Genomic DNA, 23279 nt, shown 5'->3' with positions numbered 1-23279 from the left:
CACCGGCTCTTCCGAGAGTGGGGAGTTCCGCAGGTCGACCTCTTTGCAACCCGGCAGAACCGGCGTTGCCCCCGGTTCTGCTCCAGGGGGCACAAGGCATTGAGCTACAGCATGGATGGGATCCCTAACTGTGCTGAACCCAACACAGTGACCCTGCTTTGTGGATCCCTAGTCTTGCCTGATATGGAGAGATACATACACTCAACTTGATGACCCAGGAGGTCCCTTCCAGTCCCACTTACTCATGGCAGATCTGAAGAAGCAGTTTGCCTTTGAGCAATGGGTTTGTTGTAAGACAAAAATGTTATTTATGAATCAGCATTTTAAATGTTTAAAAATTACTGGGAGAATGGTGCTGTCTGAGGTTGCTCAGACTGTGGTCTTTACTCCCAGAATAAGTAGCCCAAACAGAGTCCTTCGGGCAGCCTTCCTGGAAGATGGAAAAGAATAGGGAATCCAAATAATGTGGCTTGAATGGGAGGCGATAAAAGATCTGAAAGTCTTAGGCTCCATGAAGAAATGGGAGATATGGTCACATTTTACTCTGGCAGTAAAAAAAACCACAGGTTGAGTACACTTCTTCTAGTCACATCAAGCACCTAATGTTCTTGACTATGGATTTTGCAGACACAGTATATTCTGAGAACTCTATTTATTGGTAAGTAACCATCTTTTCTCTTCATTGTGCCATAATGTGTGATTTTTCTTCCCAGTGAATAATCATGAATAGGGCTACGATTTTGTCATGGAGGTCACGGAATCTGTGACTTCCAGAGAACTCTGTGACTTGAGCCCCAGCACCTGTGTCCCTGGCAGCTGGGAACTGTGGGGGCTTGAGCTCCCAGCCGCAGAGGAGGCAGAGGTGCCCTGCAGGCAGCTCTCAGCCAGGGTGGAGGCAGGGGTGCCCAGAGCTCCGAGGTGGCAGAGAGACCCAAAACTCCTGGGCGCTGCAGGCAGCGGGGCTCCTGGGAAGTCCCAGCCACCGTGGGCGCCCCAGAGCACGGAGCTGCCATGAGCGGCCAGGGTACCCCAGCTGGAGCTCAGAGCCGCTGTGGGCAGCCGTGGGCACCCCAGGGCTTGGAGGCACCGGCGGGTGTCGCAGGTGGTGGGGGAGACCCTGCACCTCCAAGCCAGGCTCCCCTCGGTGATGTGGTGAGCCTGCAGCTCCCCATTTTGTCATGCATATTTTTAGTAAAAGTCACAGATGGGTCATGGGTTTCCGTGAATTTTTCTTTATTGCCAGTGACCTGTCCGTGACTTTTACTAAAAATATGTGTGACAGCATCTTAGCCTTAATCATGAGCAATGAAGCATTTTAAATCTTGATGATCCAGTGGTATAGTAAATACAAACTTTTCAATTTTTGTACATGTATATTTTATATAGCATGTCTTTGAGGACCCTGAAGGGAAGATTGAATTGCCACCTTCCTTAAAAGTGAATTCCTGGAAACGTCCACATGAATTTTTAAATAATAAGGTAAGAAGCATGTGTTTTAACTGTACAGAAGAGTAGATACAAGATCTTATAGTGATGTAGACTTTATGTTAAAAATTTCCTATTTTTCTGACAAACACATTTCATAGGGCAAAAACTCCAAAAGTTTGTGTATGCTACTTATTCTCAACAACCTCTCAAAAAAAGTATGGGTCATATTCTTCCACCTTATTTCCTGAGTTGCCCCAATGAAACCAATTGTATTGTCTTTTTATATGCATTGCTTGTTCTGTGTGAGAAAACTAAACTGAAATGTAATTGATGACTGCAGTGTTAGTAGCAGCCAAAATTGTTATAACAGCAGAATGGTAGAATTCAAACTTTCCACAACTAGGCTAATGGATTGCAAATGCTTGGCACATCCTTGCGAGGGAAGAGACAACTACTACTCTAGAAGAGACATATGCTACCTTTCCTGAATTAAATAAAACAAGAAATGTACAATGAAGGAACTGCGAGCCTCCCTCTACAAATGCACTCTTTTCTAGGGTATGTCTACACTACGGGATTAATCTGAATTCACAGAATTTGAATTTTGGAAACAGATTGTATAAAGTCGAATGTATGCGGCCACACTAAGCACATTAATTCGGCGGTGTGCGTCCATGTACCGGGGCTAGCATTGATTTCCGGAGCCTTGCACTGTGGGTAGTTATCCCATTGCTATCCCATAGTTCCCGCAGTCTCCTCCACCCATTGGAATTCTGGGTTGAGATCCCAGTGCCTGATGGGGCAAAAAACATTGTCGCAGTTTGTTCTGGGTACAGCCTCACCCGTCCCTCCATGAAAGCAACGGCAGACAACCGTTTTGCGCCTTTTTTCCTGGGTGAACACAGCAGATGCCATACCACGGCAAGCATGGAGCCCGCTCAGCTCAAGACAGCAGTCATGAACATTGTAAACACCTCGCGCGTTATCCTACAGTTTATGCTGAACCAGGACCAGAAAAATGAGGCAAGGAGAGGCAGCGACGGCAGTGATGACATGGACATGGACACAGACTTCTCTCAAACCGTGGGTCCCGGCTCTTTGGAGATCATGTTGTTGATGGGGCAGGTTCTATCCGTGGAACGCCGATTCTGGGCCCGGGAAACAAGCACAGACTGGTGGGACCGCATAGTGTTGCAGGTGTGGGACGATTCCCAGTGGCTGCGAAACTTTCGCATGCGTAAGGGCACTTTCATGGAACTTTGTGACTTGCTTTCACCTGCGCTGGAGTGCCAGAATACCAGGATGAGAGCAGCCCTCATAGTTGAGAAGCGAGTGGCGATAGCCCTGTGGAAGCTTGCAACGCCAGACAGCTACCGGTCAGTCGGGATTCAATTTGGAGTGGGCAAATCTACTGTGGGGGCTGCTGTCATGCAAGTAGCCAAAGCAATCATTGAGCTGCTGCTACGAAAGGTAGTGACTCTGGGAAATGGGCAGGCCATAGTGGATGGCTTTGCTGCAATGGGATTCCCTAACTGTGGTGGGGCGATAGATGGAACCCATATACCTATCTTGGCACCAGAGCACCAGGGTACCCAGTACATAAACCGCAAGGGTTACTTTTCAATGGCTGCAAGCACTGGTGGATCACAGGGGACGTTTCACCAACATCAACGTGGGCTGGCCAGGAAGGATTCATGACGCTCGCATCTTGACACTAATCTGTTTAAATGGCTGCAGCAAGGGACTTACTTCCCGGACCAGAAAATAACCGTTGGGGATGTTGAAATGCCTATAGTTATCCTTGGGGACCCAGCCTACCCCTTAATGCCATGGCTCATGAAGCCATACACAGGCAGCCTGGACAGGAGTCAGGAGCTGTTCAACTACAGGCTGAGCAAGTGCAGAATGGTGGTGGAATGTGCATTTGGCCATTTAGAAGGTCGCTGGCACACTTACTGACTGGCTCAGACCTCAGCCAAACCAATATCCCCATTGTTATTGCTGCTTGCTGTGTGCTCCACAATCTCTGTGAGAGTAAGGGGGAGACCTTTATGGCAGGGTGGGACATATGCTAGGGCAAATCGCCTGGCTGCTGATTACGTGCAGCCAGACACCAGGGCGATTAGAAGAGCACACCAGGAAGCACGGCGCATCAGAGAAGCTTTGAAAACCAGTTTCATGACTGGCCAGGCTACCGTGTGAAAGTTCTGTTTGTTTCTCCTTGATGAAAACCCGTCCCCTTTATTGACTCATTCTCTGTAGGCAACCCACCCTCCCCCTAAGATCACAGCTTGCTTTCAAAGGAAATAAAGTCACTATCGTTTAAAAATCATGTATTCTTTATTAATTGATTATAAAAAGAGGGAGAGAACTGAGAAGGTAGCCTGGGTGGGGTTTGGGAGGAGGATCGGAGGGAAGGAAAAGGCCACTAAAAAAAAGGTTAAAATAATGACAGCCTTTTGCTTGGGCTGTCCACTGGGGTGGAATGGGAGGGTGCACAGAGCTTCCCCTCCCACCCCCCGCGTTCTTACACGTCTGGCTGAGGAGGCTATGGAGCATGGTGAGGGGGGAGGGTGGTTATACAGGGGCTGCAGCGGCAGTCTGTGATCCTGCTGCCATTCCTGAAGCTCCTCCAGATGCCGGAACATGTCTGTTTGCTCATGCAGCAGCCCCAGCGTTGCATCCTGCCTCCTCTGATCTTCCTGCCGCCACCTCTCATCTCGAGCATCTCTCCTCTCCTCACATTGGTCCCTCATGTCCTCACGTTCACTGGCATCTTTCCTATACTTTGAAACCGTGTCCTTCCACTCATTCAGATGAGCTCTTTCATTGCGGGTGGATTCCATGATTTCCGTGAACATCTCATCTCGCGTCCCTCTTTTTCTGATGCCTTATTTGAGATAGCCTTCGGGACGGAGGAGGGAGGCTTGAAAAATTTGCAGCTGCTGGAGGGAGGGAAAAAAGGAGAGAATTTAAAAAAAAAATACATTTTACAGAACAATGCTTATACTCTTTCACGGTGAACAACACTATTCACATTACATAGCACATGTAATTTCTGTGCAAGGTTGCATTTTGCCTCTTAATATTGAGTGCCTGTGGCTTTGCTGCTAGAGATCACAGACGCAGGTCCGGGCAACAGAATTCGGCTTGCATGCGGCCATGGTAAGCCAGTGTCTTTTGGCTTCTGCGCCCTCCTTTCCCACATACCAAGCAAAGCTCGTTGAGTACTGTGGTTTTCCTGTTAACCTTCAGCAGCAGAAAACAAACCTACCCACCCCCCGTCATCCAATTCTCTGATACCGTATGGCTGGTATCAAGGAAGATCCCTGCTAGCCACACGTGAAAAGCTCAGCACCATTCCCTTCCCCCTCCCCCCCCCCCCCCCGTGCTTGGCTTACTACAGGGAAGGATTTCTTTTCAGCCACAGGCAAACAGCCCATTAGGAAGGGCCACTTCTGTCCCCTTAATTAAATTCCTGCATTTCAACCAGGTTACCATGAGTGATATCACTCTCCTGAGGATTACACAGTGAGATAAAGAACGTATATTGCTTGAATGCCAGCAAACACCGGGACCATACGCTGCCAGCTTTGTCATGTAATGATATCAGATTACTTGCTACTAGCGTGGCGTGGTCAAGTGTCCTACCATGGAGGACGGAATCAGGCTGCACTGCCCAGAAACCTTCTGCAAAGGCTTTTGGAGTACCTCCAGGAGAGCTTCATGGAGATGTCCCTGGAGGATTTCCGCTCCATCCCCAGACACGTTAACAGACTTTTCCAGTAGCTGTACTGACCGCGAATGCATCCCAAGTCCTCAGGGCAAATTAATCATTAAAAAACGCTTGCTTTTAAACCATGTTTTATATTTTAAAAGGTAAACTCACCTGAGGTCCCTTCCATGGGGTCATGGTCTTGGGTACAGGCTTGGGAGGGTACTTCACTCAGGCTGAGAAAAAGATCCTGGCTGTTGGGGAGAACGGAGTGCTGTGTGCTCTCCGCAAGCTCGTTCTCCTCCTCCTCCTCCTCTTCCCCGTCCGCAGAATCCTCAGGTGTGGCTGATAAGATTACCCCCACCTCGGAATCCACGGTCAGAGGTGGGGTAGTGGTGGCGGCCCCCCCTAGAACTGCATGCAGCTCAGCGTAGAAGCGGCATGTCTGCGGCTCTGACCCGGAGCGACCGTTTGCCTCCTTTGTTTTCTGATAGGCTTGTCTGAGCTCCTTGACTTTCACACGGCACTGCTCTGAGTCCCTATTGTGGCCTCTCTCCATCATGCTCTTAGAGATTTTTTCAAAAGTTTTGGCATTTCGTCTTTTCGAATGAAGTTCTGCTAGCACTGAATCCTCTCCCCATATAGCAATCAGATCCGGTACCTCCCATACGGTCCATGCTGGTGCTCTTTTTCAGTTATCGGCCTGCATGGTTACCTGTGCTGATGAGCTCTCTGTGGTCACCTGTGCTCTCCTGTGCTGGGCAAACAGGAAATGAAATTCAAATGTTCACGGGGCTTTTCCTGTCTACCTGGCCAGTGCATCCGAGTTCAGATTGCTGTCCAGAGCGGTCACAATGGTGCACTGTGGCATAGCTCCCGGAGGCCAATACCATCGAATTGTGGCCACACTAACCCTAATTTGAAATGACATATCGATTTTGGCACTACTCCGCTCGTCGGGGAGTAAGATTTTAAGAGCCCTTTATTTCAAAAGAAATGGCTTCATTGTGTGGATGGGTGCAGGGTTAATTTGATTTAACGCTGCTAAATTCGAGTTAAACTCATAGTGTAGACCAAGCCCTAGACTTGTCAGCTGCAGACATTCTGGAGACAGGTACCTCAAAGTCCACATGAGGTCCCTCCACCAGACAATAAACAGAGAATGGCTTATGAGACAGATGAAACATGTTAGAACTTAAACATAGGACTGGAAGGGACCTTGAGAGGTCATCTAGTCCAGTCCCCTGCACTCGTGGCAGGACTAAGTATTATCTAGACCATTCCTGACAGGAGTTTGTCCAACCTGCTCTTAAAAGTCTACAATGATGGAGATTCCACAACCTCCCTAGGCAATTTTTCCAGTGCTTAACCACCTGACCCTTAGGAAGTTTTTCCTAATGTCCAGCCTAAACCTCCCTTGCTGCAATTTAAGCCCATTGCTTCTTGTCCTATCCTCAGAGGTTAAGAATAACAATTCTTTCTCCTCATCCTTGTAACAACCTTTTATGTACTTGAAAATGGTTATTGTGTCCCCTCTCAGTCTTCTCTTCTCCAGACTAAACAAAACCAATTTTTTCAATCTTCCTTCATAGGTCATGTTTTCTAGACCTTAGTCATTTTTGTTGCTCTTCTCTGGATTTTCTCCAGTTTGTCCACATCTTTCCTGAAATGTGGTGCCCAGAACTGGACTTAATACTGCAGGTGAGGCCTAATAGCACGGAGTAGAGTAGAAGAATTACTTCTTGTGCCTTGCTTACAATTCTCTTGTTTACAACACTCTTGCTAATACATCCCAGAATGATGTTTGCTTTTTTTGCAACAGTGTTACATTGTTGACTCATATTTAGCTTGTGGTCCACTATGACCCTCAGATCCCTTTCCTCAGTACTCCTTTCTAGGGAGTCATTTCCCGTTTTGTATGTGTGCAACTGATTGTTCCTTCCTAAATGGAGTACTTTGCAATTGTCCTTATAGAATTTCATCCTATTTACTTCAGACCATTTCTCCAGTTCGTCCAGATCATTTGGAATTTTAATCCTATCCTTCAAAGCACTTGCAACCCCACCCAGCTTAGTAAACTTTATAAGTGTACTCTCTATGCCATTATCTAAATCATTGCTGAAGATATTGAACAGAACCGGACCCAGGACTGATTTTTGAGGTACCCCACTTATGCCCTTCCAGCATGCCTGTGAAGCACTGATAACTACTCTCTGGGAATGGTTTTCCAACCAGTTATGCACCCGCCTTATAGTAGCTCCATCTAGGTATTTCCCTCATTTGTGTATGAGAAGGTCATGCGAGACCACATCAAAGCTTTACTATATACCACATCTACGGCTTTCCCCCCATCCCCAAGGCTTGTTACCCTTTCAAAGAAAGCTATCAGGTTGGTTTGACATGATTTGTTCTTGACAAATCCATGCTGACTGTTACTTATCACTTTATTATCATGTAGATGTTTGCAAATTGATTGCTTAATTATTTGCTTCATTATCTTTCCAGGTACAGAAGTTAAGCTGACTGATTGGTAATTCCCCGGGTTGTCCTTATTTCCCTTTTTATAGATTGGCACTATATTTTCCCTTTTCCAGTCTTCTGGAATCTCTCCTGTATTCCATGACTTCCTGTATTGCATGTTCCCACCAGGGTACTAATGTTCACATGCTACCAGACAACATAAAGGTGGTTTCTTTTTATTTAGCAAGCCTTAGGGAACCCAAGTCAGAGCATCACACCCATGTGACCATAAAAAAATTGAAAGTTACATTTGAGGAAGAAATGCAGCCTTTCAGTCTAGCAAAGTCTCAGGACAAAGAATTGTCTCAGGACAACTGGTGCACAGGGGCAAAGTCATGAAGAAAGAACCCTCCCTGTTTCAGGTGCTGTCCAGCTGTGTCACCAGTGAGCAGAAGGGGTTAACTGAATAAATAGAACTACTTGCCTGCTCTTGTAAATTCACAAAACTCCAATTGTTTTCTCTACAGGTCTCCGTATGTTAAACTTTCATATGCCTTCTTGATTCTCTGCAGAGACCACAGTGTATTGCCTTCTTCCTGTTAAGAATGCCAAAAGGTTTTGGGAAAGTATCAGTGGGTCCAGAGGGCCTGATCCTGATTCTCCCACATGTGCAGTTCAGACTGTGGTTTTATCTGAGCAGAACATTGCAGTAGAAATCTGCCATGCAGATCTGAAGATTATGAATGTACCCATGATATAATATTATCCTTGGTCTCCCACTTCAGACATCCCACTTCTTTGAACTGCCTACATAACATGTCCGTATCTTTGACAGTATTTGGCTGGCTAATATCCAGTAATGTTTTTTATTTGTGCACAACTCCTTTATTTAATTTTCAGCTGCTTTTAAATAGACACCAAAACAAGAAATGAATAATCTGCTTGCCATGTCACAGGTGAAGTGCTCTTCAACCCTGAAAATCTGTTGCTGCTGTTTAAATTTATTCCATTTGAAATCTGAAGGTTCTTAAAGCACTTTGCCTGCCTGCCTCTCTAGCTTTTCATTCTTGTCAGTTTTACTTGTGTCAGCTTGTCAGTTTCATTTTTTATTAAATATGCAGTAAGTGTGTTTCAAGTTTAAATTTTTAATGGGAGGGTGGGGGTGGAAATTCACAAGAGCAAAAGATTGCATGATAAATGCTGCCAAAATACATAAAGTGAGTTGTGATAGCTAAAGGACTGGGGCAAAGGATATGGCAGCCAGAAACAGATAAAGCTATATGTATATAAAATCCTTCAACTATAACATCCATCTTCAGAGCCTGATGAATAAAGCATTTAATTTGTTTAGTATTTGATCAACTCTTCTTGTTTTGGTTTTAATCTCCTTAATTTAGTGCCAATTTGCTAAAAATATTATAAACGCTATAGATATTAATAAAATGATCATAATCACCAAGTGATTGAAAAACAGTTAAAATGATGTAGTTAGTGTTAAATGTGGCAGAAATAGAAAAGGATATGGTGAACAAGTATATGTAAAATAGTAAGAAAAGAGTCAAGCAGCTGATCAGAAATAAAAGTGGTTTTGTTTGTTTCCAAAGACTTCCACTGCAAGCCTGCTATTTGTTGTTGTCACATTGCGCTAAAATAAACAAACATACATTCTGGTTGTAAGCACAGGCAATAGCAACCCCCTCCCCCCCCTTTTTTTTTAACTAACTTTCCTGTTAGTGTCCTGGTGAAGTCTACATTCATATCAGGTCATTTTTAGCCTAGATTGCATATGTTTCTCATTGGAGCATTAGAGATTGAAGTCAGAATTGAGTTACTGATTTTTTTTTTTTTTAAATGTAGTTATGTTTGGCTTGAACTCTTGTTGACATAATCTGACACACACTGTTTGGAGAAAGCACATTAGTGAAGAGTCACCCTTTGAAAAAAATGCAGTTGTCTAATGATACAGTGTGAGTTGTCAATAAATGGAGATGAAACAGCTGCTGAAATAGAATGTGTTTCTTCAAATGATTCTTGAGAACTCTGTGGGATGGAAGTAGTAAGGAACATGCTACACACTGTTTAACTCATTCTTAGGAAACTTTAAAATATTTGCATAGCTGATAGAAAGTGAAGAGCCAGGCCTCAAATGAGAAGGAACAAATGTTTGTCTATTTTAGAACTATCCACTAATCCAGGGACTGGCAACCTTTGGCCCGCGGCCCTCCAGGGTAAGCCCTCTGGTGGGCCGGGCCAATTTGTTTACCTGCCGTGTCCACAGGTTTGGCTGATTGCAGCTCCCACTGGCCGCGGTTCTCCGCTCCAGGCCAATGGGGGCTGCGGGAAGTGGTGCGGACCGAGGGATGTGCTGGTTGTGGGAAGCGGCGGCCAGCACATCCCTCGGCCCACGCTGCTTCCCGCAACCCTCGTTGGCCTGAAGTGGCGAACCGCGGCGAGTGGGAGCTGCGATCAGCCGAACCTACGGAAGCAGCAGGTAAACTGCCCGGCCCGCCAGGGCTTACCCTGGCGGGCCGCGTGCCAAAAGTTGCCGATCCCTGCACTAATCTTTCACTATAGAAAAATATTCTTCGTATTGCAACAATGACATTAACACAAATCTCTTGTCACTTGCTATACACTGCAGTAAATTTTTTGAAGTCATATAGTAAAGCATCTAATAAAAATCTCATTTCATCAAGTGATTACTAGTAATCAACTTAATGATGCTCGAATATGTAAAAACACAATAAATTACAAGAAAGCAAACCATTTTTCCATATATTTTCTCAGAGGAGACATTGGTTCTAGACTAATTGTCATTAAAACAGCATTCACCATATACTGGACAGATGCTGTACAAAACTGGTATTTTTTGTTAATTGCAATGTTGTTAAGTTTAGAGGGATACCACCAGTATCTCAAGTCAATTAGATATTGAGTCATCTTGTGGATCTTAGTATTGTTATAGAAAACAATAAGTGTAATCATTTGTAAATCATATTGCTCTGAGAGGATATTTTGACAATGGATAAATTATAAAATGAATAGAGATCAAAATGACAGTCTGTTTGTTAAGCAGATCATCAGCATGTATTATACTTTAATGGCAACTCAGGCCCAGATGTCTGTATTTTTGTAAACTATTGTGTTACATTCATACAAATAAATTCCCTTTGAATGCTGTGGCAAAATTCAGTGACTTTATTGGAAACAGGAGTGGTCCTGAAGATTTGTTTTTGTTTTTAAAAACAAAATTACAAAACAACAAATATCTTAGAGCCAAATGATTCAAAATGCTTTTTAGTTTGTTGAATGGAAAATAACTATGTTGTACCATCTTTTTAATAAAATATCTTGAGTGAATCTGATAATCATAAAAGTGAGAGACTTGCTAGATCCAGGTATGATCTAAACAGTCTTCTCCTTGCAGGTCTGTCAGCACATTTCCATCCTATTTTTCAGCGTCTGTATTGAATTATATTCTACTGTATTTCTTTCACAGACATCCATTTCCACTTGTGCTGAATGAGGCAGTTTCTTTCATGACATGGTTATTTTGTCTGTCATAAAAGAACTAAAAACACTAAGCCCTAAACTGAACCCCTAAATTTCATTTTCAGTTGTCCTTAAAGTTGTATTTGAATGTTGTGCAGTGAAAGGAGCAAATCTGTTATCTTTAATGTTTGTCCACTGAGACACAGAAAACTTTTGCTAATTATCACTTGTTAACTAAGTTCCCAATACAACTTAACAATGATTAATTAAATTTTGAACACCTTCTGTGTTTTGAAGATACTCTTCCTCCCTCCCTCCATATTAAGAAATATTGAAGCAGTCAGGGAATTTGCAAGTCTGGCAGCCTTTTAGCTGATGACTGGCATTTCTAGCATTTGTACAATATTGTGCTCATATATTTTTCGTGGACCTTTATTCTTTTCAGTGAATATAGCTACAGGCTTTCAACTAAAACCTCTTCTCTTTCAGGTTCCTGTAGTAGTGAAAAATGAAAACTGGTTTGACCTTTTTTCAGCAAATGAACACTTACTTGGTAGTGAGGTATGTAGTAAATGTGATAGCTCATGTCATAGTAAGGACTGATCCCTCAACATTAGTGGTATAAATAGACCATCAACAGGAGAAATTAAATATAGTAAATCCTGTCAGTGGGGTGTGGGGGAAATGATAGACAGTCTCATATTAGGATCAAACAGATTTAATAATGAAGGATTATCATTCTTAGAAACTGAACAAATAAATACAGAGACAGTGAAAGGCTGACCAACAGAAATCATTTTTTTTAAAGTAACAGTGCAGGTTATGAATAAGATTTGTTAATATTTGCATGGAAAATTAATGTATATTAATGCTAAAAGGAAACTATTATTTACAAAAGGAAGTAAAGATCCTTAACTTTAGGGTAAGTTCACCCCCACAAAAGAAGTGTGGAATCTAAAACTGCTGAAAAATCTTTTATCATTTTGGTTTACAATATTCATTATATAGAAAAGAGGCCAAGTGTAGGAATGCATTTAGGTACTGGTTAGTATGAGCCTTCCAAGTCTGTGTGTCAGACTATAAATGTAAGGAAAGGACATGCTCTTTAAAGAATAGAGTATAGCAACATGATTATTTTGGAAAATATTTAGATGTTTTAAAATGAGTTAAATTTTTTTACATTATAATAAGTATAAACAATATCCATTACAGGAACAAATATTTTATTGCTAACCTTGTGCGGGAGGTGGAGGAGAATGAATCTCTTAAAATGTCTGATTTCAAAATAAATTACACGTCTTTCATTTTTTCTTTGGTAAAACAGGGCAAAATATAAATACTGAGGCTTCAAATATAGAAGAAGCTCTGTGGCTTAATGAATCTTATATCAAGGCCTGTTGTTTGAAGCACAGTTTGAAATAAGTATATGGGGTGAATTGCTGGTTTCAGATCCTAGCAATCAGTTATTCATGTTACAAAATTACCATACATTATCTGGGACGCCTCACTTCCTTAAAAAGAACACAGAGGTGAATCATCAGGGAAAACTGCCAAACAATATTTTTTCCTTTTATAAAGGGATGATAGTGTTATATTTCTATTTTCAGAGAACAGCTAAGGATTTTGGATTTTGATTAGAGATGGGTCTGAACTGTAGCATCAGATCCAAATACTCCTGAACTTGCAGCTTTGAAATTTGGATCCAAATATTAACTTTTTCAGAGTTAGGGTGCTTGATTGTTAGAAGACAATGCTTGAGCTGTGAAGTTGGATCTGGAACTGGACCACGGGATTTTGGTTGATCTTCTCTCTAATTGGGATTATGGAAGTGGGAACCCCAAACCAAAAGCTACTAACTTTAAATTGGCTAACACAAATGATTGAAATATTAATAAAATGGAAATATGTACATATTAAATAATTTAAATTTTACATATTTCATTTATTACTTTGCACATTGATCAACATCTCTTTAGGGCAAGGAAACTGTCTTATAAAAGAGCCAACTTTAATATATGGATATTCCTGTTGAACTGCTTATATATTATATTTGAGTAAAATAAATAAAAAAAGAGGGTTTAGCTTCCCAAGTCACTTAGCCAGTTAAAAACATAAAAATAGACATATGTCTTGCATAATAAGGAAAAACTTCCTTACCACTAAAGGTCAAGTGTATACTTTTGATAATTAGTGCACTATATAATCCATTACCTGCTCATCAGTCAGTCAGCATCCAGATTTCCAAAAAGTTCTCAGGCCACTTCTCCTGTAATTAGTGCCAGTTCTTGTAGCTCTCATTGTTGGTGAATCATGTTTGGTTAGTGAAAAGTATATTCTATTTCTTGGTAGAATGTTTGATTATAGAAATGTTGTTTTATTTAAAAAATAAAAAATGCAGCAAATACTAAATGTTAAAAATGTGACTGCACTATAATTAATGCATCCTGTTAGGCATGATATGTACAAAGTAAGAGTAGTTTCTTGTTTACAGTCTTATCATTAGACCCTGTCAGCTTCACTTGGCAGGTCTCCCACCCATACCATTCATGAAACAACACTATTGTGGCATGAGATGTGCTATTGATGGCATGTGTTAATTAATACAATGTCTATTAGCAGATCCCATTTTCATAAAGCTTTGTAGATATCTACATATAGCTAAATGTCACGTATTATGGATAACTTTTAAGGAATATTTGTGCTGATAAAAGCAAATCTTGCAATAAATTAATTTTAATGCACTCTTCTGTGAGACTTGCTTTCCAGTTAGCATTTGGAATTGTTTTACATTTTTTGACTAATATAATTTAACTTCATTTGATTTTTTTCCTAAAATGTGCAATGTGAAAAACTGAAAACTTTTATTTAAAAAAAAAATTCTGTGATTTCAGCTGATGAGATGGATAATAAGTGAAATTTGTGCAGTCTGGAGGATCTATAATGTGAACGTTTTAACTAATGAGGGTAAAAGCAATACAAATGAAACACCTATATTTTCTTGGAAGCCATGGGAGCATATATATGCCTTATGCAAGGCTATTAAGGGACACATGCCACTGTATAATAGCTATGGAAAATATGTGGTGAAACTTTACTGGATGGTAAGTGACTGCTTTCAGTTATATAAAGTATTATATCTGTGTGCTTATGCCATTAATATGAATATACTGTACTATCTTTAATTATCAGGATAAATATTTTGCTTTTTTGAAAAAAAAAAAAGTTTTGAAGTGGTATAATTGTTAAATTATCAATATGAAAATAAATATTTCTTGTTATATTTGTACAATTTAAGAGTTATGAAATCCTAGATCATTAGCCAGATGTGCAGTAATCATTTAGAAACACACTACCTAGAGTATTTTCTTGCTTGCTAAGAAATTATATTTATCTAGGCACTACTGAAAAATAAATATGTGCAGTTTGTGTATACAGTAGAGAAGAAGTGTGTAGCTAATGTTGCATCTGTTTAAAGGGCTTTTCATATGCTTAAAACTTTGCAACCCTTTTTGCTTTCAAACTCAAATTTTCAGATTTACTCAAACTCACTACTACAAAAAGAGTGGTAAAAATGTATTTTTTTACATTATTGTTTGTTATCCATTTTGAACAGCACTAGTACCTCAGCAGTTTGGAGTAGAACCTTGAAATTGGCAAAACCTACTTTGACAGGCTTTAATTCCTATGTTGCAGCTGTACCTTCTGGTGGTGTGGGTGAAACTTTATTTTGATTTTGCTGAGTTATTTGAGTTTTTTTTTTCAAAATTGATTTAACACATGTACACTTTTTTTTAAAAAAAATCTGAGAACAGTTTGGAGATCCATTGTGTTAACAAAAAACAGAAACCTCTACACAACATCTTAGTATAACACATAAGTACATGAACAAAGTAAGTGGAAATTCTCATTCAGCACAAGAAGTGGTAACTGTAGTTTTAAAGGAAGTATTTAAATCTATGAGACATTGTGCAAACATGTCCTGCTCTTGTGGTATGAATGGTTTAATATTGAGATTCAATGCAAATTTGCAATAGATTCAGACTAAACTAGACCAAACCCCTGGTGTAATAGGATTAAGTACAAGGTTTTTCTCTAAGATGTTTAAGAAGCTCAATTTATTGTCTTTAAACAGCTGTTGGGACTATTTTCAACTTTACTAGGGCTGGATGAAAGTTAAAATCCCAAACTTGCGTATTAGATTTCAATAGATGTATCACTAAAATTGAAGATAATCAGGCAAAGGTGTAAGGAAGGAAAAAATAAACAAGTGACATTTCAAATGAATCATAGAAATGTTAATTTTCAAAATACTGAGAAAGAGCTAGGCCACGTGGGCGGGGAAGGTGGAGTACACAATAGGTATGGAAGTCACTAGAAGAAACCAAGGCAAAAGAAGTGAGTTTTGGGGAGGAATTAGATCGAGAGAATGACGATGCTTGGCCTGGTACAAGACTGATATCACTTCAGGTGCTGGGACAATGGAAAACAAAGTAGGAAATCATGCGTGTGAGGAAAAGATACAAGGACTAACAAACCATGAGAAGTGGGGAAAGAAGTGGAGCAATGGGAAGTAAGTTGTAGATGGGGCAGATTTAGGAAGAGCATTAAAAGTGAGGTTGAGGCTCTTGGACTTTATTTGGAAAGAGATGGAGCCAAAAAATGGACTCTGACCATGTCACGACACTTATAAAGCAACAGGAAAGGAAGACCGTTTTAGCTGCTGAATGTGGGAAAGATGTGGTAAAGGAGGAGGCTACTGAATTCTTGGGGAGAGGGGAGAACTGTGATGTGAGCCAGTGGGTGTTAGCAGGGAAAATGAAAAGGAAGAAACAGGTTTTAGAAATTTTAGAGAGAAATGGCAAGATCCGAGTATTAAAAAGGGAAGAAAAAGAAGAGTCAATAACTCCAAGATTCTGAGTTTGAGTTATGGGTAGGGTGATGGGGAGAGGACTTGAGAAGAAAGATTAGAAGTTTTAATTTAAGAAAATAGTGGGATATCCCTGGGGAGAGATGAATAAGACTGAACGAGATAAAAATCCAGACAAAGGTGGGTGTCAGAGTCATTAGATCAGAGATGATCAGATGACTTATTTATAATGCAGTTGCACTTGGTGGAGACCCCAGTCAGGGATTCTGTGCCCCACTTTCTAGGCACTACACACAGACAATGAAGAGACAATTCCTGTCTGAAAAGGCTGTGAGTATATGTTGTGAGACAATGAGAGCAGAGGACATCAACTAAAGTCAAGTGCAGTGAGAGAAACGAGACCAAGAACAAATCTTTGGTTAACACAAACAGAGTAAGAGAAGAAAAAAAATGATCTGCCAAAAGGGAGAAGTCAGCAAGTTAAGAGGAGAAATGGGAAAAAACACAGTGATGGAAGCCCAAGAAAGAGACTTTCAAGGAGTAGTTGGTCAACACTAGGAATGCAGAAGATGGATCAAGAAAATGTGTCTAGAGAAGAGACTCTTAGATTTGGCAAGGAAAAGATTGCTAGTGACTCTTGCAAGCAGAGTTTTAGTACAGTATATAGGGCTGAGGCAGATCAAGGAGGGAGTTGAAGGAGAGGAAGTAAAGGCCCAGGGAATAGACCACCCAATGAGCTTAAAGTTAAAAGAGAGGGTGGAAGTGAGAGGGGGAGGGGGAAACGGCGAGAGGAAAGAAAGTACTGTATGATCAAGCGAATGTTTCTTTAGGATGTGTGAAATAACAGTATTCATCAATGCAGAGAAAAAAACTAAAGGGAAGAGAGCAATTAACAATAAAGAGAGAAGGGAAGAGGGAGAGAACAAGGCAGGTTAGGATCCAAGAGATAATTGGATTGAGTTGAATTCAAACAAAGTTGGGTCTTTTGAAAGGGTACGTCTATACTTACCTCCGGGTCCGGCGGTAAGCAATCGATCTTCTGGGATCGATTTATCGCGTCTTGTCTAGACACGATAAATCGATCCCGGATCAATCCCGGAAGTGCTCGCCGTCGACGCCAGTACTCCTGCTCGGCGAGAGGAGTACGTGGAGTCGACGGGGGAGCCTGCCTGCCACCTGTGGACCCGTGGTAAGTTCGAACTAAGATAGTTCGACTTCAGCTACATGAATAACGTAGCTGAAGTTGCGTATCTTAGTTCGAAGTGGGGGGTTAGTGTGGACCAGCCCTTAGTTGTGATTGTTAATGCTTCTCTGCTGGAGGACAGGAACAAACTTCCATCTAATAGGTGCTTGTTAGGCCCTTCCTTATGCAATAATTTCTTTATGCTGGTAATATGTCTGGATTGAGAAATGTTATGCTATTAAAGCTTTCAACATGGAAAACAACCCAGTTTAATTGCAAAAGCTCCCAACTTCCAAGCTTATTTATATTTTAATACCTTTCCTGCCTCATCTTCTTAACAAATCTTTACCTAACTGGCCCTATTGCAGTAGCCCTCCATCCTGCACAGATCTGCAGGTGCCTGCTTGTAGCATTTCTCATTTTATTGGATAAAGTGCCCAACTATTAGAGCTTGGCACTTCATTGAACTAGCATCTTATGGTATAAGGCTCCTTTTGCTTCTTGCAAATTCTTTAGCTTATTAGGCCACTGTTTCTCCCTCATCGCTGCACAGCCCACAGATGCAACACCAGAGGCGATGCTGTCCTCTTCCCAGTGAGGGGAGAGGGGGACTGAGGTGGACTAGATAGAAAATTGGGGGAAGGAGAGGGGGCTGTGCTATACATCTTGTGGGGACACACATTTATTTTTTAACAATGTGCACTTAAGCGTGCATTTTATCTGTTCTCCTCAAAAGGAGAATAAAAAATATATACAGCCAGACTGGTTTTAAACTTCATCTATGGCAGCTCACTGGTGCGACATTTATTCACAGAAAATCAATAGGAAAAATATGTAAGCCAAAAAATAAAACAATTATATTAATAATATTAACAAATAACAATAAATGCAAACATCTGAAAAAAAGTATTGGTTAAATAATACTAATGGCTAATTACTTTAAATCAGAGAATGTACTGTATTATATTTTAAAATTATCCATTTGCACACTCAAAGAAAATGAAACCACACCACACACACTATTTAAAGCAAAATAAATAACTGACCAAAACTACGTATACTTTTTTTCCCTAGCTGATTGAGGACATATTTCCATTCCAGTCAAATAAAAACCCAGTCAAATTCATACAATCTGAAAATTCAAAAATATTTTAGAGCTGGGGTTTTTTTTGGGCAGGGGGTGGTAGAGGTCACTCTGTTGTGCACCCATGTGAGCCACAATCTTTGTTAAAGTAACAAAAGCAATTAGGCTGTTAACTAAATCAATGGCCAATTAGTGCAAAGAAAGCACATAATAAATAAAGCACTGCTAATAAAGCAAAAAAACAGAAGCTGACAGGCATCAAAAATCAGAATGTAAATACAAGTAATTTCTTAAACATACAATATGGTTGCTTGCAGCCAGTAAGAGCTGCACGGGCAGGGGGTCTTGGCTCTGGGGCTGGTAGAGCCCTTGGGGAGCAACTTCCGCAAGAGGCAGGTCCCAGGAGCCCAGGCCAGAGCAGGTCAATCTGGGTCACTGTGGGGAGCCCCGGACCTTCATCTGCACTGGGCAGTGTTCCCCAGTGGGCAGGAACATGAGTTCAGAGTTGCTCTCCAACACCCTGGCTCCCCCCCTGTGCTTACTTCTGAGCTGTTGCTGATGGTGGCACTGCTTTCAGAACTGGGCACCCAGACAGCAGCCGCTGCTCTCCAGCCGCCCAGCTCTGACGGCAGTGCTGCTTCCAACAACAGCACAGAAGTAAGTGTGGCAATGCCATATTATCCCACCCTTACTTCTGCATAACATTTGACCTTTGCATTGGGAAGGGTGGCAACTGGGGGACTAAGGCAAATGTTGGGGTGACTGTAGCCTCTGCAAGTCCCCACACACAGCCCTGCACACCTTTTCCATATCTCAAAAGCAGGCAAAATATTGGCCTCAGAAACAGGGACAGCAGAATGGTGGAACACTACAGCAGCAAGAGGAAAATATAAAGCAATTTGTGTGGCTGCATAATCTTATGGAGGTGCTAATTACCCTGAATTTAAGTCTTTAGGACAGGGATCCTCAATCTTTTCTCATCTTTAACTTCTGAAAACCACCTCTATTTTCCTTTTGTGATACCATATCTCAGACCCCTTACATGCATTTCATAATCCTGTGTACGTTCCACCCCATGCAGAGCCCCCTTACAAACACTGCTTTCTGCTCTCTGATTCAGATCAGTAATTTTTTTTTCAGTTGGTCTGCAAGATTAGCCATTTACTCCCAGTCTTCAGTCCATGATAAATGTATCTTTTTGCCTTGCAATCCTTGTGCTAACACTGTAGCACAAAAAGGAACACATCTCTGCTTACATATCTCTCATAAAGCGATGTTAGTGTAGAGATGTTGAATGAGCCTTGCAATGTACACTGTGTTGCTTAGCAACTATGTGACTCGAGGTTCTTTCAAAAATCTCTACAGATAAAAATAAAAATTACCCAAATTCTTCCATAATCCTTGCAAAATCACTCATCTCAGCTCAGTGTTAAACTGTTGCTTTAGTGGTCATGTTGTCTAAATTTACTGTACAGAAAAGTAAGAAGGAAGGGTTGTACTCTCTTATCCCTTGCCTGTTAAAATATTTATAATCACTGATTCTTGGAATGAGCACAAATGCAAACAAAGGTGAGGGGAGCTTTTAAATATTAGCACATATGCTGCACCATTGTGATTTGGTGCACCCTTTTTTAAGTAATAGAAAACAAAATCCTATGCATGTTCATTCTGTTTTTAAATATCCCCAACTTTGTTTAATATTAGGAAATTCAAATTAGGAAAAGCGCACATTCCTCCATTCAGTATAGGCCCCAAGTGAAGTTTTAAAATTGAATTCTGTTCAGATTGGATTAACTCAGAAATATCTTGATAGATTTTTAGGAATCTTTCCAAAGAGATTTGCTTGTAGGATCAGTCTGAACATATGATAGCCCCTCAAAAGGTAATTTTAAAAGAAATGTATGAGAAACTAAAATAGGATTAAACAATGAGAGTGTCAGTTCATTCATAACCATAGTTGCTACCTTGACAAAATATAATATAGAGCTAGATTGTATCTTTACGATTTGCCTTGTGTAAGAGGTGGTGCATAGCTGAGCTTCCCAAGGAGTAGATGAGGGAGCAAATTGCAACTCTTCACTGTGAGAGTCATAATTTATGCCCTGGCTCTCTCCTTGCTCCATTGGGATAGTAATCTGCTATTGATTGATGCTGATAGTTCCATTTGCCAGGTTGTTTGGGGATGCAGAGGTGGGAAAGAGGGGAGCCAAGTCTTCTCTCCATCCACTTGCTTTGGAGGTGAATTAGCAGATTTGTGGAGGCAGCCCTCTCCCCGGCACTGTGACTTGTAATGCTAATGGCCCATACAAGGGAGACAGGAGTTGCCTTCCACCTCTTGAGTCAGTTGCAGGAGTTCAGAGAGCATGATCTTACTCCTATAATCTTGGGTTGAGGGTGCTGTCTGTAGTATATGAATGATGCTGGAGCTCTCTGGGGAACAATAGCATGTAATAATAAACGACAGTATTGTAACACATCTGCACAGTTAAAGTTGCATAGGCTACTTTAACTGTCATTTCCTGAGTTATGTGTGTTCTAATCAGTTTCATTTCTATTCTCCCTTCACTGAAGTTCCCTTTTCCTTGCTTCCTCTGCTGGCTCTACCAACTCTTTCAGTAGTTCAGGAAAAGTGGGGAACTCATGGGAGGGAGAAAAAATGGGACATGCAAAGGAGAAGGGAAAGTGATAAACATCAAGGGTGGGAGGTGAGAAGGGAAATTGAGAGAGGGGAAGAATAAAGGGAGAGGGAGAGAAAGTTCACAGATGGGAGGATAAAGAGGGAATGGGCTTTTACGCTAGGCTGGTTTCAGTGAGACATCATATTGTCTCTTAAGGAGACTGGTATCTGACCAGAATCACCATATGGTTAAACCCTTCCTCTTTGTTCTACTTGATATACCACATCCAGTCTCTTCAGCAATAACTGTAATAAGCGATCACATTCTGGCACCTCCACCCTGTATTGTTGCAGTAGAACTCCTATCCCCATTCTGCTGTCCTGGGTCCCAGTTCTCCACAATTAGAAGTCATATTCTACAGGGAAAGAATTGGGACCAACTGGTGCAAAGTCTAGGTAGGAGTTCTCTGGGGGTCTCATATTCATTTCTCATAGGGCTGCCTCTTAAATCTTAAGACCTGGCATGGAGTGTACTTATTCAACATAATTGCAAAATAGTAGAGCCATTAGCTTGATTTTCCTCCTGCACATTCATTCAGCTCATTTCTGCCAGTAATGTCCTCCCTCTTCTCCACCAAATAAAATTCTGACCCCCAAAATAGTATTACCCTGAACTGAACTCGCTGCTTCATTTCTGCTCTCTAGCTCATAAGGATTTCTGTTTCTGAATTTGAACTCTTACTTTTAGTCCTTAGGAATTACTTCCCCTCTGTCTCCAGTCCCCCTCTCTCACAATGTACATTTTAAAATAATATATACTTAGGCTTTTAAAAGGGGCTATTGTCAATGCATGATAATTACAATATGGATTTGAAGATTTACTAACTGTATGAAATCAAAAAATTAGTCAAGGGGAAAAAGTCAAATAACATCTGAAAGGAAAAGAAGAATGTCACGCTGCAGTGAATATTATTTAACTGTTAAAGTATGATTAGTAAGAAATGCACTCTTAAGAATTACTTACAGAGTTACTGCATCCTTAGCTATGGAGAAAAATGAGTAGACAAACATTCCTTTTTCTTTGCCCATTAACTTGTACTGCTTGCTTTATGAAACATTTGGTTGAACTGCTACATGAGAGAGGAAACAAAGCTATGTCTTATCTCATTGTTTGAGCAATTAAAGGTCTGCCATTCAATAACTTTTTTGGTTTTCAAAAATGCACTTGAGAAATTTAAAAATCAGTTATGGCCATTAGCAAATATTCTTGGCCTTTAGAAATATCTATGTATATGATAATGCCTTCATTTACTTATCATATAGTTTAAACTCTCTTTTTAGATTCTTGTCTTCTAAAATCTTAAGAATTGGTGGAAGCACCAATTACATAGCAATAGGAACCGTCAGCCTGAATCCATGTTGTAGCTATTACATTTAAAGAATTTATCAAACTAAACTAAAGCATACAGATTATAGCCAATTTAAAAAAATACAAAAATCATTATGTAAATTCATTTAACGCTACCACCTCTTAATAATGTAGTATCACTACTCATGTTTTTTACTTAAAAATTAGTTTAAGTAAAGGAGAGCATTTTTCTTTCCTTGGTGTGGTGAATTTGTTTCCCTCACTGTGAAGTGCAGAGCTTTCTCCAGTTTCTGATAACCCAGTGGATTTGAATATTTTGAAAATAGCCTAAAAGCTTTTATTAATTTAGGTACAAAGTACTTGAGCTTCTGCTTGTGGGGCAGGTTCTTCTCCTTCATGGAAACCTTCTAAGGAACTCTCTCCCCTGAGGATGTATGCTGGAGACCATCAGTGGCAGTCTTTTAGACCTGGTCACTCAAAAGCCAATATGGCCATTTTTGCTTCCTTTTGTCACTGGTCCTTTTGGATTTTTTGCCTCTTTTGTTGACTATGTTTATTTTGCCTCACCGACTTTCTAGTTTAATTTGTATTTTTTATTATTCTTAACCTCAGCTCTTTTGTTTATCATTAATGGGGCCAAAAGGCTGGCCTGTGCTCAGGGCCGGCTCTACCATTTTTGCCGGCGAAGCAAAAAAAAAAAAAAAAAAAGCTGCCTGGACTGTGCTGCCCCAGGAATGGATGGAATGCTGCCCCTTAGCATGTGCTGCCCCAGGCACATGCTTCCTCCGCTGGTGCGTGGAGCCGGTCCTGCCTGTGCTAGCCCTTATAAGCCCCCTCTAACTAATCACAGCAGCATCCCAGATACTATACTCTGAGGGTTCAGCAGCTTTTTCATAGGGTAGATAACATTTTAATAGAGACACCCTTATTGACTACTTCCCTTTCCTATTTGATCATGCAATGTTACTGTGGAAATTGTCAGTTACTTACATGGAAAAGCAACTAGCGTTTAGTGTTATTTTGTTTTTTTGTTTTTTTTTTTAAAAACAGACAGTTAAGTGCTC

The 23279-nt window shown here is 40.9% G+C and overlaps 1 protein-coding gene across 1 annotated transcript in view; it reads left to right on the top strand.

Annotated features, from left to right (window-relative positions):
* The window catches only part of ADGB (androglobin), a 208931-nt gene that overhangs the window by 35414 nt on the left and 150238 nt on the right, over nt 1-23279 (top strand). The window contains exons 3-5 of the mRNA XM_034765467.1: nt 1387-1479; nt 11585-11656; nt 13987-14196. Of these exons, the coding sequence (XP_034621358.1) occupies nt 1387-1479; nt 11585-11656; nt 13987-14196 (375 nt within the window). The remainder of the gene's footprint in view (nt 1-1386; nt 1480-11584; nt 11657-13986; nt 14197-23279) is intronic.

Source organism: Trachemys scripta, chromosome 3 (genome assembly GCF_013100865.1).
Source record: "Trachemys scripta elegans isolate TJP31775 chromosome 3, CAS_Tse_1.0, whole genome shotgun sequence".
NCBI classification, from domain to species: domain Eukaryota; kingdom Metazoa; phylum Chordata; order Testudines; family Emydidae; genus Trachemys; species Trachemys scripta.
Note: the sequence above shows the minus strand (reverse complement) of the source record. Positions and strands in the feature narration are given on the sequence as shown.